The 18,999-nt window shown below is 33.5% G+C and overlaps 1 protein-coding gene across 31 annotated transcripts in view; it reads left to right on the top strand.

Moving 5' to 3' along the window:
• Ank2 (ankyrin 2) overlaps window positions 1-18,999 on the top strand; it is a 555,326-nt gene that overhangs the window by 417,180 nt on the left and 119,147 nt on the right. For 24 of the 31 annotated variants that reach the window (XM_047565837.1, XM_047565838.1, XM_047565836.1 and 21 more), the window contains 6 exons: window positions 1,158-1,256; window positions 5,370-5,555; window positions 5,997-6,020; window positions 9,110-9,208; window positions 10,623-10,721; window positions 17,267-17,365. In XM_047565837.1, coding sequence (XP_047421793.1) covers window positions 1,158-1,256; window positions 5,370-5,555; window positions 5,997-6,020; window positions 9,110-9,208; window positions 10,623-10,721; window positions 17,267-17,365 — 606 coding nt within the window. The remainder of the gene's footprint in view (window positions 1-1,157; window positions 1,257-5,369; window positions 5,556-5,996; window positions 6,021-9,109; window positions 9,209-10,622; window positions 10,722-17,266; window positions 17,366-18,999) is intronic. The other 7 variants (XM_047565833.1, XM_047565857.1, XM_047565852.1 and 4 more) reach the window with 1 other exon arrangement.

The following is an 18,999-nucleotide window of genomic DNA, read 5'->3' as shown; positions in this document are numbered from 1 at the left end:
TTGGCCCTTTGAATACTGTTTCCACACTAATGCAATATATACAGAAGAATTTTTATGTCAATAAAATAATTTTACAATGCTATTTTTCTCCTTTTACTTAAAAAAAAAAAACTCCGAATACACCCCTGTTTTTACATATTCTTGTTAATGCATGGAAAACTTAAGGAAATTATCGATGTTTAAGACTCACATGGTTTTGAGAGAACTGCTAGGTTTTGAGAGTTTATGGGTTATTATGCAAGCTTTCTTTTTAAATAGTTTTTTGGTGTTTTTTTCTTAATGGGGTTCATTATTCCTAAGGATTTAATGAAAAGGAAACCTGCCAATTTAAATTTAGTTTTAGAATCATGTTGTAAATTTAAGTGAATTTGTGCCTGTGAGTCCATATTAATGTAATGTGCACTCCATGAAGGTATATGTGTTCCTCTTGTTTGTCACTGTTTTTTCAGTAACGACTTAGCTCCTAGCAACTAGAGTTTGGTAAATAATTAACTAACTAAATACAAAAATGAATGGTAAAATTTCAGAATGGCTTTAAAATAATGAAATTATGTTCAGTACAGACCATGCTATTTCAATCAGAATGGTAAAATACACTTTTTAAAAAAAGCTTTCAATCAAATTTGCAATTTCTTCTAGCCTACCCTGGCATAAGCAATAATTTATACCCTTAAGACTGTGAACTAAATTGTGTATATTCAAAACAATAGAGATCTGTTTAAATAATTTAGGAATTGATAAATACAGAAGAGAGTATATTATTTTATATAGGTATGACACATAGAATTCTGTATGCTCTATAGAATATCTGTATAGCAGAGAACTATGTAGATATTAAGATAACTAAGTATCTTTAGGAGTTTTAAGAGATGAAAAATGCGAACCTCTGGTATTGAAATGAAAACAGCAAATGAGAAAAATGTTTCCACCCTGTCCTTTTCTCATTTCCATAGAAATTTCTTGTGGAAATTGGTCCACTGTGATCTAGTCTCATAGTGGTAACTACACGTATGATATATTCAGTGTGAGAGTGTGCTCTCTAGTTTCATCATTTGAAAGTTTTACTTCATAGTGTCTCTTTCCTTGTGCTGTATTCTTCCATGGTTTAAGCTTTATAAATGATTGGAGATGTCATCTTTTTTACCATTTGTCCTCAGAATGGCTTCACACCTTTATACATGGCTGCCCAGGAGAATCACATTGATGTTGTAAAATATTTGCTGGAAAATGGAGCTAATCAGAGCACTGCTACAGAGGTAAGACTGCCAGTCCAAGTCTCGAGTTCTTTGATCGTAATGTCCACATTCTTTATACCAGTTGCAAAGGATCTCCATTAACTTGTCTAAAACATGATGGGAATGTTCATATTACAATTACATCTAGAGTGACCATGAAGGAATGTCTCAGGCTTGTGCACACAGTTCCATGAGTTTATGCCTTCACTTCAGATTCATGACCATTTATTCTTACGTGAAATCATGCCTCTGTCAATTTGCCGTATTCTACCTTTGTGATCTTTATACCGTTTTTAACGTAGACTACTGTAAATCCTAACCATCTCTTTTCATTAATATTTTATCTGGTTAAATTCAATACAATCCTTGAAGAAACAATTTCTGACCATCAGAAATAATTTATAAGTATTTGTCTTAGCATAATTTTCTGAGTAATATGTCACTAAAATACTATTCATATTGAAGCCGGAATGTGACACAGGTATGTGACTGATTATGGCAATGACTGAACAGGATGTTCAATGTCAATCCAGTTTCAAAGAGTTCAGGGCATCTAGTCATATGAGGACTGAGAGGGGACAGGGACTCTGAGAACATCACTTTCCTTTCCTATACATGTTCACCTCATAAGAAGAATTTACTTTGTATTTTCCATCTCATCTTAGCCTAAGTGGATTCAGGAGCGAGTCCAGTGATTATCCAGGTGGTAGTTTCTAAGTGATGCTCCTGAAGCCCTTGAGCTTGGAGGAAATGCCTTGGGGGCTCCTGTAGGGCTGGGAGTGGGTGACATGGGAGAGGAGAGGAAGTGGGCCCCAATGTGACGTGCTTCTCCTCACCTCTTTTTACCACAGTATATAGGCTTTGTTTTTCCTATTTCCTATTTTGTAGCTCCACTGATATAATTTTAAAACTCTGGACCTGGAGTGAAATATGATTGGTAGAAACTTGTAACCCAGAAACCATCTTGATAATTTTTAATGTCAAATATGGTTTCCTTTCCAGACAATTAAATCTTTAGGTTAAAAGAACATGAACTTCTTTCTACAATACAGTGGAGGGAGAGGTCATTAAAATCTATTAAATCCATTTCCAGGTCATTTGGGAGAAAACTTTTCATGGAGGCAATCAAAATCACTTCTGATGGCTTATTCTCATTAAAGAAAAATCCCAATAAATCACTATTAATAAAAACACATTTGCTACTTATAACCAGAAAACACAGTTGCTCAATATGAAATGATTCCATATTCTCTCTTTGGAACAGATTTTGCACTCTTGCCACACGAGTACAATGTGATTATAATTTGGGACCCTTTTTACTGAGAAACTAACTCTGTCCATGTGTAGCATTGCATATTTTCAGGCAAAGCTTGGGTAACAAAGAGATCGAATCTCTGAGAAGTATACCAAAATAAGGAAATCTCTCTATTTTATTTTATTTTTTTACTTTAAAGACAGAATCACTTGCCAGGTGTAATCTTTTTACACTACAGTCCTCTTACTCACCAGATAGACTTAATGTCTCTAGTGGAAGATTTAGGTAAACTCAGCTTGCCGACATTCTCAGCTGACTCAGGCTTCTTTGGTTTAGGCTATTGCAGCATTTTAGTCTGGTTCCAAAAATATCCCTTTAGGTACTCTGCTTTGGTAGAGGCCATGTTACATCGTGATCCTCAGAAACTTAAAACCCTCTCTGATTTCTGCACCAAAATGCAACTTTTGCAAATGAATGGGGTTTTTGAATCCTACCATAGACACAAGCACTCCTTATTTATTCAATTTTAAAAATCACTTTAGTAACTGAATTTAATTTTTACTGATTGAATATATAAAAGTTTAATTGATTAATACCCAGCACTGACCCTAATGATTTACAGAAAACACATATATGGACTAAACTTTGTACATTCCCTTTTAAATGCATCATTCTGTTAAAAAGAGAAAACGTGTGTAGCAGCGAATGGTTGGTTGTCATTTGGTATTCTAATGCTGCATTGCTAAATATCTGCTACCGTCTCATGGGCACAGATGTGGTTATGCCTAAAGGAGACATCCTAAAGCTGGTTGTTAGCTCTAAATTGCAAAAATTAATTACTAATCAAGATAGTATGTCCACTTTAAAAATCAGAGATTATGGAATCATTGAACATGGCAGGAAACTGGTGTATGATGAAATATTTAAAGTTGCAACTTTCTCATGATTATAGCAGGTAGCACTGATAAATAGATGATGAAAAACGAAGCTACTGAACTTTAATCTGGATTTCTTTGAGTTAGTTGAAATACTTCAACATATCATTCCAAATGAGGCATAGATTAGAATAATACCCAATAAAACTTGGGTGGAAATCCAAACTTAAATTCTCCAAAGAGAGTACTCTGTCCTTCCAATATCACTTTTATATTTCTCTACTCTTCCTTCTTCCTGAATGTTGCCAAAATTGAAGATTGATATCTCTCTAATAAAGTTCCATTCTGTGAGCAAATGCTTCATTCTCCAAGAAAAAAAATCATAGTTCACACTTTTTAAAATACAAGCTATCACAGTGTTTCAAGATGTAATACAATTAAATATGTATATGATAATTACACTGTTTTCCCTGTTCATGGAGTGCTTAATCTATGCCCAAGTTCTAAATTTAAGCTAGCTTCTGTTTTTCACCTTCAGACACAACATTCTTTACTTTTCTACTCTAAGTAGTGAATTATACTTAAAATTCTAATCGTATTAAAAAGAAAAAAGATTACTTTTGGGGGTTACTTCATACATAATGTGTTACATGTGAGAAAAAATATTTTCCCTCAAAAGGCTGCAGTTAACATTCTAAAGTTATTATTGAAAAAAAATTTAGTAGTTAGATTGAGGTAAATTACCATTGCCTCTGTAATGTAATTTTTAAATGTATACCATCCTTTTTAAAATTTTTTTTTACTTCTTATTTTTTTGGTACCAGGGATTAAACTCAGGGGTGCTTAACCACTAAGCCACATCTCCAGTCCTTTATTTATTTATTTACTTTAAATTTTTAATTTTTTTAATTTTAAATTTTAGCAATTTTGCTAAATTGCTTAGGACCGCACTAAATTGCTAAGACTGGCTTTGAACTAGGAATCCTCTTGCCTCAGCCTCCCTAGCTGCTGGGATTACAGGTATGCACCACTGTTCCTGGCTGAATATATACTCTCTTGACCATACACGTGTATACTCTCTTGACCTGTATATGAATGGAAACTTTTAAGATTTGTTTCCAAATTTGGGGGAATTAAAGAGATTTTTTTCTACAGAAATATAAAATAGGATATGTAATTTTTTCTATTTATCTATCACCTTTCCAGGAACTAAAGACTTTCTAAGTTTTCTAGCACAATTGTCTATTTACCCCTAAGCTCATTCTAACTGCATTATCTGTGCTACTGTTTGCTTAGCTCTTTTTCTTTAACTTTAGAATTGAAAAGTTTGTTTGTAAATGTTTTCTAGCATATACATTTTATATCTAAATGATCTTATTATAAAATGCAGTTTAGGACAAAATTAATAATTGTCCCAATGTGCCAAAGAGTTTTAGATCATATTATGTCCCAAACTTCCAAAATTGAATTGGTAATGGTCCATTCCCTCCACAAGGGTTATCATTTTCCCAGCCAAGACAGAGACATTGAGCGACGTGCATAGTTGATGCATATATATATCCATGTATATATATGTATATATATATATGTATTTTTTTTTTTGGTGGAGTTTGCCATATATATTTGATTCCCAGTCAGATTTAGGTTCCACTCGTTCTATCTTCCCACATTTTCCCTCACATACCAGGCATTCCTTAGCATTTGTTCTAATTTTTATTTTCCCAATACAACCATACAGTTGATCACACTCCTGCTTCAAAACAATCACATCCTCTAGTTATGCTGTGTTAGGATATATCTTTTAAAAATATCTGTAGCATACACCTTAGGAAAGAATCTGATTACACTAGTCCACAGTGTGACAAATGGCTGGTTGTGATCTGCTTCTTATCTTGCTTGTCAGCGTTCATCACTACTTTAAAATTTAGAGACACCACCTCTTGGAGCTGAACCCTAAGAATCTGGACATTAATGGAAGATGTTTTTCTTCCTCAATTTTGCCAGGATGGCTTTACTCCTCTAGCTGTGGCCCTCCAGCAAGGACACAACCAGGCAGTGGCCATCCTCTTGGAGAACGACACCAAAGGCAAAGTAAGGCTGCCAGCTCTGCACATTGCAGCTAGGAAAGACGACACCAAATCTGCCGCACTCTTGCTTCAGAATGACCACAATGCTGACGTCCAATCCAAGGTAAAAGCTGAGTACATCTGTTTAAAGGAACTCTGTGCTGCCAGGTTCCTCCTGGGGAATGATAAAGAAGTAGGCCCTGGTGATAATGCAAAATTGCAAAATTACTCCTGCTCATCAAAAGAGATAAATTACTTTCAGAGGTATTTCAGAAAGGTGGGGTATATTGGGGACACTAGAAAAAAATTTAAATGCAAGATAATTTTCTTTAAATGACAAGCATCAGCTATTGAGAAATTTGTTTCCTTCTGTTTACAGTCATAAATAATAGAAAAGAAAACTTAGAACAACTGTATTATGTAGTGTTTGGGGACATCTTTTCTGAGTAGACTGCATTTTGGCATGTTGGACTAATATACCCAGTTTCAGTAAGCAGATTGACTGTTTCCTTCATTTCACACTGTGTAATGTCTTCCCTCTTTTTCCCACACAACACTGCTTCAGATGATGGTGAATAGGACAACCGAGGTACAGTATTGTGATTATACCAAAATTTGCCTTGTTTTTATTTATTTTTAATTTTTACCCAGTTAGAATAAATCCTCACTAATTCATACTAATTATTAAAATTTCCATGAATGGGAAATTATTTGGAAAAAATTTCTTATAATTAAGGAAAATCGATAGTTCAAATATATTTACTGCAACATCTACTTGAAGCCTTTTTAAAGCAGTGAAACTATTTAAATACAAATTTAAAGTTTATGACAGTAGACTGTGAAATAATATTCTTCCTTAATATATATTTTAATGAGTAAGCTTTACTCTTAACTTTTTGCAAAGAAGAGATGTGATCTTGATTTCTTAATGAGAATTCTCAGAATAAAGTTTAGAGAAGTGAGAGATTTCTCTATTATCATGTTTTATATTTTTGTCTAATTTCCCCCTGTATGCTTTTTTCTTTATCACTTTGTGATCAATAATGATATTAAGCATACCATGGTGCAAAGCATTTGCTTTTTCTTATGTTTTAAAACACTTGCCATAAAATCATTTTCCTTAGAGCAAAATAGATGGCATCAAGTAACAAGAACAGTAAGTTCAGAAGCATCTCAGGGTAGGATGGGGGAGTGTCTAGTCTCTCTTTGGCCATTGCTACAGAGATGCACCAACAGAAACATTATTGAAAGTATATTATAGATTTTATTCTATACTCAAAGGCAAGTGACTGTGCATGTAGTTTAACATCTTATTTTATTACTGGATTATGGACTCATGGAGATTGTGAAGCCTTGAACATTCACACTGAGTGTTCAATGAGAGAGAGGTATTTCTAAAACTGTAATTTTCTTTATCAACACATTTGTCTATTGAGATGGCAACAGACTTGAGTTATTTGTGTCACTTCTTTTGTTCCATATCTGTGCATGGAACCTAGGTCAGAGACAAAAGCAAAAACAGAAGGAGTCCCAACTCAACTGCTTGGTGAAATGGTTTAAGAGTGGAATTGTACAAATTGATCTTAATACTGATTACTGATTTTAATACTTTTGATTTTTTAGGTGCTCTTTGGCGATTATGATACATTTTTGAAAGCAGTGTTGGTTTTAAATAATGTCTTTGAAAGCAGCAGTTTGTATTGAGTTTTACTTAGTTATAAATATTTCTCTTAAGACAATAGAGTACCAAGAATAGGAATCATTCCATCCTTTCATCCTGTGGAAGGGTGAACTCTGCCTCCCACTTCCCTGTTAATCAGGGCAGAGTCCTCTGAGAGGGCTTCTGTCAGCCTCATACTGATCCAAGATTCACAGTCTGAGGCATTAGCCTGGATGGTCAATGAGGACGTTATCAGACAATAAATTAGTTTGTTTTTGCAAATGAGAAACTAATATTATTATACTTGAATTATTTGAAAATGTTCTACTAGCAATCAGTATGTTTTTCTGAAATTATATTATAACTTGAATCACAGGATATGCCTGGGTGACAGGAAATACCAAGATAAAAATGAAAACAATCAATTATGTTTTAAAATACAATAATTTGACATTTTATGAAATAATAGCCAGGGCATAGACTGACTTTTCTTTTCTTACAGATTCACATTTCGACATGAGTATTTGGCATTAACTAGATGCAAAATAAAAATATCTTGACCACAATTGTGAAATTTTGGATTGATATTTACTACTCCCATTTTGGGTCTTGCTTCTCTACAGTTAAAAATTATCTGCGGTTAATGTTGCTAATAGTGCAGAAAATTTTCTATTGACTAAGTTATCTAAATACTTACTGAGGGTGTTTTAAAAACAAAATCATCAAGCCCACATATCCAATCAATGGAAAACAATGATTGTGATTTAGAAAATATTTCTTAAAAGTAATATGGTATACATCAAAGTTCATTTCAAATAATAAAGAACAATATAAAATAATCAAAAAACTGTAGGCTATCATAGCCAATTTATAGTATTTTAAGTGAAAAATATAGAGTGAAGAAAACGGTCAGATCTTTGTGCACTTTAATAAGAGTTAAGAGATCTATTGTGATAATGTACTGGGAATTTAACCCAGGGACATTTTGCTCTGAGCCATATCCCCCCTTTTTATTTATTTATTTTTTAAATTTTTAGGCAGGGTCTTGCTTAGGTCCTCACTGAATAGAGGCCTCCAATTTACAATCCTCCTACCTCAGCCTCCTGAGTTGCTGGGATTAAAGGTGTACTCCACTGTGCCCAGTCAAAAGTTTTAAAGCAAATTTTCATCAAAAAAAGAAGAGAAAAGAGAAATAAAAATATACTTCTCTTCATATGAAAAGTTCAGACTTTATTTTTCAAACAATTCCTAATGCTTATATAATTGATCTAACCTGGTTGGCTTATTCATACTTTAATTTATTAATAAAATTTTATTTAATTAGCAGTCAAAATTGGATTATGCTGAACTTTTTATTTCTTATTTTGATTACTACCAAGTATATTGTTTGATTTTTGTTTTTAAATTCTCTTTTCATTATAAAACATAACCTGACTAATCTGTTGTGAAAGAGGACGGAAATACCATGGCAGGGTAAAGGATGTGGAATGAATTGTACATCCTTTGTAAGAATTTTCACCATATTGTCACAGTTCCAAAGATGTAGTGCCAACCAATGCTATTTTAAAAACCAAGAACAAAAACACCGGTTTTGAAACCTTCTCCAAAAAATCCCCATTTTTTAAATTCACAATATGTTCATTCTATGACTGAGACTTTATGTTGTTTAATCCCATTCTCTTTTTCTCTACTATGCTAAATCAACTCAAGAAACATGGTTTGGTATAAGCAAGTCTCATGGATAGATAGACATTTTTAATAATTAAAAATAATGGTGCCAGTAAATGTAGGATATTTATTTCTTCACATAACATTTATTGGATATTTACCTCTTTATGTAACTATTGACCACCATATAACACTAAATTTAAGAAGAGTTTTATTAGAGCATTTATTTTGTAAATTATGTTGCTCGTATATTAGGTAAACGGTAAAGCATGTGCTTTTCTTCATTGGTTTGGGGACTGCAGCAAAGGGAGTGGAAAGCTTTCTCCACTGCCGTTTCTTTCCTTCCACAGAGTGGTTTCACTCCTCTGCACATAGCTGCGCACTATGGAAATGTCAATGTGGCAACTCTTCTTCTGAACCGGGGAGCTGCTGTGGACTTCACAGCCAGGGTACGCATTCAAATAGTTTCGTATCTTAGAGAGCAATGAGTATTTTGTGAAAGTAAAAATGAACACCAATTCCTTTCTTAAAGGTTTCATTTTTATTTTTCCCCCATTCTTGGAACTTCCTAAAGATACAGATTTTCCTTTAAAGTACTTTTTCTTCATATTCCAGGAAGTTCTTGGGACCCAACAAGCACAAAACAGGAATGTTCTACATTTACATGCACACAAATCTTTTGCAGTAGTTAAGGAGACTATTAATTTTGACAGCGGTTTGAGCAGTTTTATTTAAAGGTCATGCTGAAAATAATGAATAATCAGCTTCAAGTTAATAAACAATGGAACTGTTAAAATATTAAGCACAAAATATGTAGGTAGTATGTGTTACAGTAATAAGAGGGCATGCAATTTGATAGGGACTCTTTTGTTTAATGAATTGAGAATTCATTCATGTGAAGAGTCTTACTAAAAGATATAAACAGGCACAACATGGAGTATCATATGCTTAATGTTATGGAAATAATTCATTTACATCACAGTTATAAAATTCACATGTGATAGTATTTACTATGAATCAGTTAATGCAATATTTGAATATCCAAAAAATTATGACAAAAATAAGGTACATAGCCTTAATATAATGATGATACATGATAGTCAATAAATATAATTTGTATTGTGTTTTTCTCCTAAGAAGTCTTCTGCACTGAACTATGTTGTGCTGCTTTCAAGTTGCTTTTCTTACTGAATTATTCTAAAAATGATGTTTTTAAGAATTATTTTCCACTGGATATTGATATGTATATTTGTATGCTATTTTTAAAAATTTTTAATTTGTTCTTTTGAGTTACACATGACAGAAGAATGTATTTTGACATATTATACACACATGGAATAACTTCCCATTCTTGTGGTTGTACACAACGTGGAGTTATACTGGTTGTGTATTTATATATGAACGTAGAAAAGTTATATCCAATTCATTCTACTGTTTTTCCTTTTCCAAGAACCTCCTTCCCTTCATTCTCCTTTGTCTAATCTTAAGTACGTCTATTTTTAAGCATAGAAAATTTTGAGATGCCAGACTCTTTAAGAGCATGGGTGTTATAGAAAGACTTTATCCTAGGAATCTATCTTAGGTAGAATTTGAGTTTTTGTTTCTATTACACAAAAGTTCTTCCTTTTTCTCTTGAGTATAAGGTATACGTTCAATACATATATCATAGCTATTGACTAATTAGGCTGTTTTATTCCATATTTTATTCTCTAACAATAGTGTTTTGTAGTAGTTTGTGTGCTTCTTTGCTCAGATATTCGAACAGTAGAAACCATTTGTGCCCTTCATGCCCTTTGATGCCAAGTCTCTGCCATCACGCCCTGCCATTCCCAACTTGCTCTGTTTCATCTTTCCATGGTGTAGAATGGAATCACTCCTCTGCATGTGGCTTCCAAAAGGGGAAACACAAACATGGTGAAGCTCTTACTGGATCGAGGAGGTCAGATCGATGCCAAAACTAGGGTGAGTGTCTCTGTTCTTCTGATTTACTTCCATTATTATTTCTTTGTATTCTCTTACCAGTCACCTCAAAACGCTAGTCGGTAAACACAGGCAGTGTTTTCAAGGAAATTGCTACCTTGGATTTGATTTAAATCTCATACAATATTTAAAGGCTTCATATCATAAAGTAAGATTAATATTTGCTCAGAAACACCTTGGAAACAAAATATTAGCCCCACAATATAATACTTGTACAATTTTTTTTTTTTTGTCTTAACTGATTCTCTGGGAACAAAGATCAAAGATTGGACTTACACATTTCCCTTTTGGATAATTATAAATATCAAGAACCGGAATTTGTTAGGAAATATTAGGCTATGAAAATGTGGCTTTTACATAATATATTTTAATACATGCTAAAAATCTTGTTTTTAACCTCAATTCCTAAGTTATTTTTCTTAAGTGACTTTGTTATACTAACCTGAATAGATTTGCTATTTTGCTTAATAAAATAATACAGTTGTCCAATCCCAGGATCAAAACAAGCAAGCAAACAAAAAGGAACAAAAAACAATTGTTATTTTGTACCTTTGCTTATATCATTTGGTGGATGCACTGCCCTTCTTTCATAAGAAGGACATATTCTACTGATAAGCAGTAGAGTACAGCTGTTAATAGGACAGATTCTGAAGGTAACACTGCCTGATTTCAATCTCTACTTCCATCATTTCCTAATCTGAATAATATTGCAGTTAACTTACTGACCGTTTCTGAATTTTAGCTAATAGTACTATCTACCTCATAAGTTCGTATGAGAATTAACTCTTAGCTGGTGTTATTTGTCTTCTTTAAAAATGTGAAGTGGGTAAATGACTTAGCTACTTGTAATTTTTTAATAATATTGCTGACACATGAATTATTGACTTAAATATAATCTAGTGGGTTAATATGAAGTCTATTTGAGTAGATTAGGTTAATTATTTAAACTTTAAACATTCTTGTAATATGACAATGTTGCAATATATAGTATGAAAAGCCTGTGAAAGTTAATGGATAGAAACTATAACTTGTGCCAGGCATGGTGGCACGTGCCTGTAATCCCAGTGGCTCAGGAGACAGAGGCAGGTGTACTGTGAGTTCAAAGCCAGCCTCAGCAACCTAGTGAGGCCCTAAGCAATTCAGCAATAACCTGTCTCTATATAAAATACAAAAAAGGGCTGGGACTATGACTCAGTGGTTAAGTGCCCCTGGGTTCAATCCCTAGTACCAAAAACAAAAAGTGTCCCTTGTAGTATTTTCTCTTTATTTTGATTGATTCTGGAACTTCATGTTCTTATAGTCCAAGCAATAAGGATCAAATCTAGTATTATGCATCTTGAGGGAAGCAAATATTTTTTAAAATATTTTAAATAAATCTCACCATCTTTAAGTCTCTAGAATCTACACTAGTCCTGGACTACAAATTCTGATTTGGGATGGTCTTACAGAATATTGCTTTCTAAATCTCCTTTCTCTAGGACATTTGGTTCAGGTTGGCTGTGTCAAATTACGTGGGAATTCTAGAGTAATTTGTTTTATCTGCCAAGAGCTTTGTTGTGGTGTCCAGTGTCTTTGCCTCAGTGTTTTATGTGGTTCTACCCTTTGCCTTGTAGGCATGTCTCTTCCCTTGCTATGCTGTGGGTACACACAATTTGGAACAGTATGCATAGAGCTGCATGCTTTGCATGCTTGCTCTTTATATTTAAAGCAAAGAGTTTCTGAATATTACTCTGTTACTATGGTCATTACTAACATTACCAGCATAATGTTATATTACTAAATAACTTACCGACACCGTTTCTCCCTTATTCTGACTTTTTTTTCTATCAAGACACTTAATTGAAATTACCAAGGGAAGACCACTTTGTAAATGCAAAAATTTATCTTGGCCAATGTCCTAAGATTCCACATTCCTTTTATCAATACTTTTCTGTAGTATTCAGTCATTATTTAGGTGGTTGATTTGTTATTATTGATCAAAGATGCTCTAATTTATGTAGCTCACATACACAGATACACAATTAAAAAGTTTAACTTCAAATAGGCAGTTCTTAGTACACAAAAGAGGACTAAGAAATGAAGAGAAATGGATTCTTAGGCTAGTTCTGCCATTTAACAAATTTCATTCATTTTGCCAGTTAAAAATTAGCTGTGTTAGGAGGCACTGGGAAGGAAATATTTGGACCATTTTTTAATTCAGCATGGTTAGATATAGCAAATAAATTATTTTCAAGGATATAAAAAGAAAGCTTTTCTGATTGTGTGGATTGTGAGGACATTCTGTTCTTTCATTCTTTCAAAACATAGTTATTGAACTCCTGGTGCTGTGAACCAAGAAACTACAAGTTAACAAAACAGACTAGATCTCTGTATTCATAGAGATTCAAAGTTCCCAACACCCAAGAGATTAGACTAGCAGTATGGTGTTAGAAGTTTAATCATAGGTTCTCAGAAAAGCAAAGTAAAACCAAAAATCTTGATTTGCTGGGTTTGCTGATATTTTTAGTTCTACCGTGGTCGATTAGTGACCAACAAGGTAGCCCTAAATGCAGAATTGGAAAGAAATTAGCTCTCTCTGCTCAGTGTGAGTTAGCTGACTCCAGCACATGCCAAGATTGGGTTCAATATGGAATAGTACCAAAATATTTCCCCCATAAGTTCAAACACTTACTCTTCTCTAAGTGGTAGAATATTGAACGCACTGTTGAATTATTTTCTTTCTGTCTAAAGCTAGAAGGTCTATATCCCTGTTACCAAAGACATATTCAAGTAGGAAGTAAATACTAGAACCAAGGACTATGGTCTAGAATTGAGAGGTCAACTATGGAGATACACTATTTGATTACTAAAATAATGAAATGTAAGAGCTGGGAGTCAGCTCAGTGGTAGAGTGCTTGCTTAGGGTGCACAAGGCCCAGGGTTTAATTCACAGCACTGCAAAATAAATAAATAAATAAATAAATAAATAAATAAATAAATAAATAAATAAATAATGGAATGTTTGCTTTTTATTTTGTCCCTTAAAATGTATTTTAAAATAAAAAATAATTGGTTCCTACTTTCATTTTAAATCATATAATAAAATTTCTATACATGGAATTTAAAAGATAATAGTATTCTTTCATTTTTGTCACAGAGTTCTCACTTTCCCCCAGCAATCAAATTGACCATGAATATGCTGAAATTTTGTGTATCACATTTGCATCTTGTCGACATTCTCACCACTGACAAGGTTCTAGTGAGTAATTTGGAGACATTTTAACCAGAGCCCTTTGCTAATGTCTAAAAATCCTCATTTTAATATTGAAACATAAATTTTAGATATAGTTAAAATAAAATTAATTCAGTCTTTATTAAGAAGCATTATTCTTTTTTGTTGTTTTTAAACTTATGTTTAAAAACTTATGTTTTAGACTTATGTGGAAAGGCTCCATGTGAAGATTATGTTTAAAATACTGAATTACATAGTTCGATGAAAATAATAAAAATAGAAAAAATGAGAGAATAATGAACAAAAAGCATCACTTCAGAAAGAGGGATCGCCCTTGCTATGTGTTATTAAATGTAATAATTAAAGTGATAGTAATAATGGCCACCAGTTGTCATATGCACATGATGTTCTAGGCACCCTGCTGAGCACTCTACAAATATCATCTTATTTCATCTTCCTAACAACTTGTGAAGAATTTTTCTTGGTAAGAAAATATGCAGACATTAGCAGATCTTTATTTGAAAAATGAGACTACTATAAAAGGGAAAATGAATTTGAACTTAGTTAAATAATAGGACTAGGATGCACAGCTTCAATATTAACATTTTATTGTAATAAAAGGACTGTAGGAGCTATTGCTACAGTGACCTAACCAGAGAGGGACAACAGGAAAAGATAAGAAAGAAATGACTGCAAAAAGCTAGTGCTGAGTTACCAGCTAGATATATGGTGACCCAGCAATGTGGATTGATTGTTCCCTTTCAGAGTTATTTACATCATGGTGATAGCACATCCATGTGGAATGAACTGTTTCTAGTTTTTAAAAAAAAGGAAAAATAAGGAAGGGGACTTTGGAGAGGGATATAAGAGCATAATTTTCAAATATAGGATTAAAAATTTAAGTAATGATCATAGAATACAAAACCTGGGCAAAAGATTTTTTGGCATTAACTCAATACTGTACTTTGAGGAAAGAGTAATAGATCCAAATTATATTCAGGTTGAGCATGTTGGACATCTTGAATTTGGTATCATTCACACATCTTTTATGAGAACAGATGCATTGTATCATTAAACATAAGATTTAGAACTAATCTAATCCATATTGTTCCTTAATGTTCTTATGGGCATATTAATGTTTTCCATGATGTTCCCATTGTTACCCCGGGATAACAATCCCATTGAGGTTTCAACATGATTACACAACGACCATTTCATGTAATTAACAGAAAACAATATTCTACATTTTCTAAAAGTGATATAAGGCAGCAACCCTGCCCTCATTTTCATACAATACTCTAAGTTAAACAGAGCAGGAAAAATCATCCCAGTTTTATATGTCATGAAGCTGAGCCTTAAGGAGAGTGACCCCAGTCATCTGATCTGAGATTTTCCCAGGGCTCTGTGAATCCAGAGTCCACACACTGAACCATTGAATAGGGTGCTCCATTCACTACGTGGAATTCCTCAGACTCAAGGTATCAATGCAGCATTCACCCTGAATGTATGTGACCAATCAGGTTAAATTGAGTTATTGTATACCTTTCATAGCAACTGTTGCTCTGTAGTTCCACCAGGGTACCATTATCAAGATACAAAAGCACAATTCATTTTGCCAGCACAATTTCCCTTTTAGACTCCTATCTGGTAAATTCACAAAAAATGTAGTATCCCAACTATGGTAAGTACTTTTTTCTGGAAAAGAAATCTTTTCATACTAGTTCTTATACACCTCCAATTGCAAAATCTGTTTTAGTTATTCAGTATCTTCATACTAGCTAAATATAGTTAAATACCAGTCAAGGTCCTAGCCAACAACAGATGGCACACTCAAATTTGATCATTTGATTAGAGTTTATTAAAGGGTCTATTTATAATATTGTGGGTAGTCTGTAGGAAGGGCACAAGGAATAGTGTAATATCTACAAACTAGTAACCACAGTTCTGAAAGGAGAGAAGTAGAAGAGACCTCCAAACAGCAAAGGAGAGACTTATGTGGAAAGGCTGCTTTGGCAGGAGTGTAACCTTTGGTAAGGGTACACAGCCAGATTTGGAAGATTCTTGGAGAGTCCCTTCCATATCTTGCTGCCTTTCCCATTGGCCAAACCTAGGCAGATGCTAGAGGGCAAGGTAGCCCACTGACGCAACCCAGAGTCAATCAGCACACAGCAGAGCATGGATTTGGAGGGGAAAATGAAAAATATCCAGCATGGAAATCCCAGAATGTTGTACCAGAAAGAAATGTAAATCAGATGCTTTTGGAGCCTCTGAAGTGAAACCTTGGAAATGCTCTTACCTGCTGCTGTTCTTGGTTGTTTCTGATTGCTCTACCTTTTTCTTTGGGATAATCTCTATTTTTTTTTTCCCTTACTGAGTTAGGTATACATTCAACGTTCCATTTTATCTCTTACTTCTTGCTCTTTGTTACTTACAATATTTTGACCTTGTATTTCACGTTGTATTTCCCACATACACTCTGCCTTTTGGTCTTACCGCCCTTCTAGAGAAAAAAAAGAGACAGTGTATTTGGGAAATGTTCTGGAATCAAAACCTACCTCAATAGTTTTCACATCAGAACATTTTATAAATAACTTAATGTATGGTTGTGCCACATCTATTTGACATAGTTTTAATTCTATTATTAATAAATTTTATCTTTGGGAAATAATTATGTTAATATTTATGTAATCTTGTCAAATATGTTGGAAATCCTTAGAAGAATCTGAAAAAGACAAGCAAAACAAACCATCTCTTCCTTTTTTACAAGCATCAGGGTGCATTTTAGGAAAATTTATTAAAGTGGTAGGACATGTATATAGACAAATAGTAAGAATTATTAGGTTAAAGTGGTGTTAGGACAGCCAAAATAAAGAGTATAACTTAATGTCATCCTGAGTTCTGGTTTCAGGTGAGCAGGGTTTTCAAGTTCAACAAATGCAAAATGTGTTATTTCTCCATCATTCTGAGAATGCAAATATATGACCAGAAGTCAGTTTTGTTCCAGTGAAACCCCACACATGGGATTTCTCTTGCCATCCCGTTTTGTGTGTGTGTGTGTGTTTTGTCTCTGGTTTCCTATTTCTCTTTGTTGAGTACTCTTCCCATTTTGTTTTCTCTTTCACTCATCTCTTTTCCCTCTTTTAACCATTTGCAGTTCTGTTCCTGATCTACAGGATCATCGGGATCCAGTTTAAGAAGTCTTCTCTTGACAGTCACAATACATATAGTCTTGGTTCAAAAAAAAAAAGAAAGAAAGAAAGAAAGAAAAGAAAAGAAAAAAGTGAATGCAGTCCTAATTCTTCAATTCTTTTGGCAGGATGGATTGACTCCACTTCACTGTGCTGCTCGAAGTGGACATGACCAAGTGGTGGAACTTTTGTTGGAACGGGGTGCTCCCTTGCTGGCGAGGACGAAGGTGAGTCATTATGGGTGAGATGGGATCCAGGGAACCCTTTGTGTCACTTCCTGGAAATTTCTTTTCTTTTCAAAATTAAAGCTTCAGTTAAGCATTTTCTGATTACTCAATATGTGTATACTCAAAATAAGAAATATATCAAACCAGTTTAAAATTATTAAAATGAACAAATACATGCATTTAGTTGTATTAAGTGTTTACCTCCAGGTTCTTCCTATATTTTTACAAATAGCAATAGAAGATGGGTCTTTTAGCACATTCAACTTTTATCTTTCAGGCAATACTAATAAAAATAATTACTTAATGATGATGTTAGTTGATTGCCTTTGGGATTAGGAGGGGTAATACGGAAAGCATAAATTAAGATTGGTCACCTACCAAGAACCTTAAACAAGCATGCTATTTTTTATGGCATAATACATCTAGCAGTTTTTTGCCTCATTTCATTAATATGCTTAAACATGAGGAAAATCCTTTTCCATATAAAAGAACCACATGGTGAGTTGGTTTGTTGAAAGTTTTAATTATCAAATACAGTTTAAAAGCTTTATTACAGTGTAGTTCCCCATTGTCTAGCCTTACTTTGGGTTATCAGAAAATTTCATGAAACAGATTGATGTTAATCACCCAGAATTATATGATGGATTATGCAACAACTTTTGGATCCTTAACTATATCGCCAGTTTAGACAAAGTGCATTTCTTACGTTTTCTCCTTATTCCATGCCCACCTCCCACCCTCAAACAGGATTGAGATCAACTGATGTGTCACTAGGTCTAACTAAAAACTAAGGCAGCTGACACAAGCAAATATTTTTCAATTTATATTACATTTCAATTGACTATTTAATTGAAATCATTTGGAACAAATCGAACTAGTCATTTAAATATTTATCTAAATATTTATATAATATTGGAGAAGATGAAGTAATCAGGTTGGAGTGAGATGATACCTCTAATTTGGGAGGTACTAGACTGTTCTTTTTCTTCCTCCATAAAATGTCTCAGTCTTGAATCATTCCTCCTTGAAACGATTTTCCCTCTGTCTTTGAAAGTTTTAGCTTTCAGCAAACTGGATCTTTACCACAATTCATTTCAAGTTCTTGGTGATTTTAATGATCTTGATAAGAGAAATAGATTTTTAAAATTATTTAAAAAATTAAATATATACATATGTATGTATACATATACATATATATATATATATATATATAGAGAGAGAGAGAGAGAGAGAGAGAGACAGAGAGACACACAGAGACAGAGAGAGAAAATTAAGTCTTTAAAGATGTGTCCAATCAGCCATGAAATCAGGAATAAAATAAGAGAAATAAATTATCTGAGTTATTTGCATTATCATGTTGATACTGCAAGTACTATAAAAATATGTTTTGAAAATGCAAAATTTTGGGATGGGCAATGCAGAGATAATTATGAAGAGTTTGGTTGAAATTTAAATAGAAATAAAATTTCAGACCAATTGTGTCATAACCAACAAAAACATATGTCAGATTTAGGATAGGCAGATATTTTGTTCTACAAATCAAACTATCTTGTCTACAGAGTTTGCCCATAACTGTCATATCATTAATGAAAACCCTGTGTTACTAAGAAGGGATTATTTTAGCGGCCTGAAAA

Source organism: Sciurus carolinensis, chromosome 10, assembly GCF_902686445.1.
Source record: "Sciurus carolinensis chromosome 10, mSciCar1.2, whole genome shotgun sequence".
NCBI lineage: Eukaryota > Metazoa > Chordata > Mammalia > Rodentia > Sciuridae > Sciurus > Sciurus carolinensis.
The sequence above is the reverse complement of the archived record's forward strand: the minus strand, read 5'-3'. Positions and strand labels throughout refer to the sequence as shown.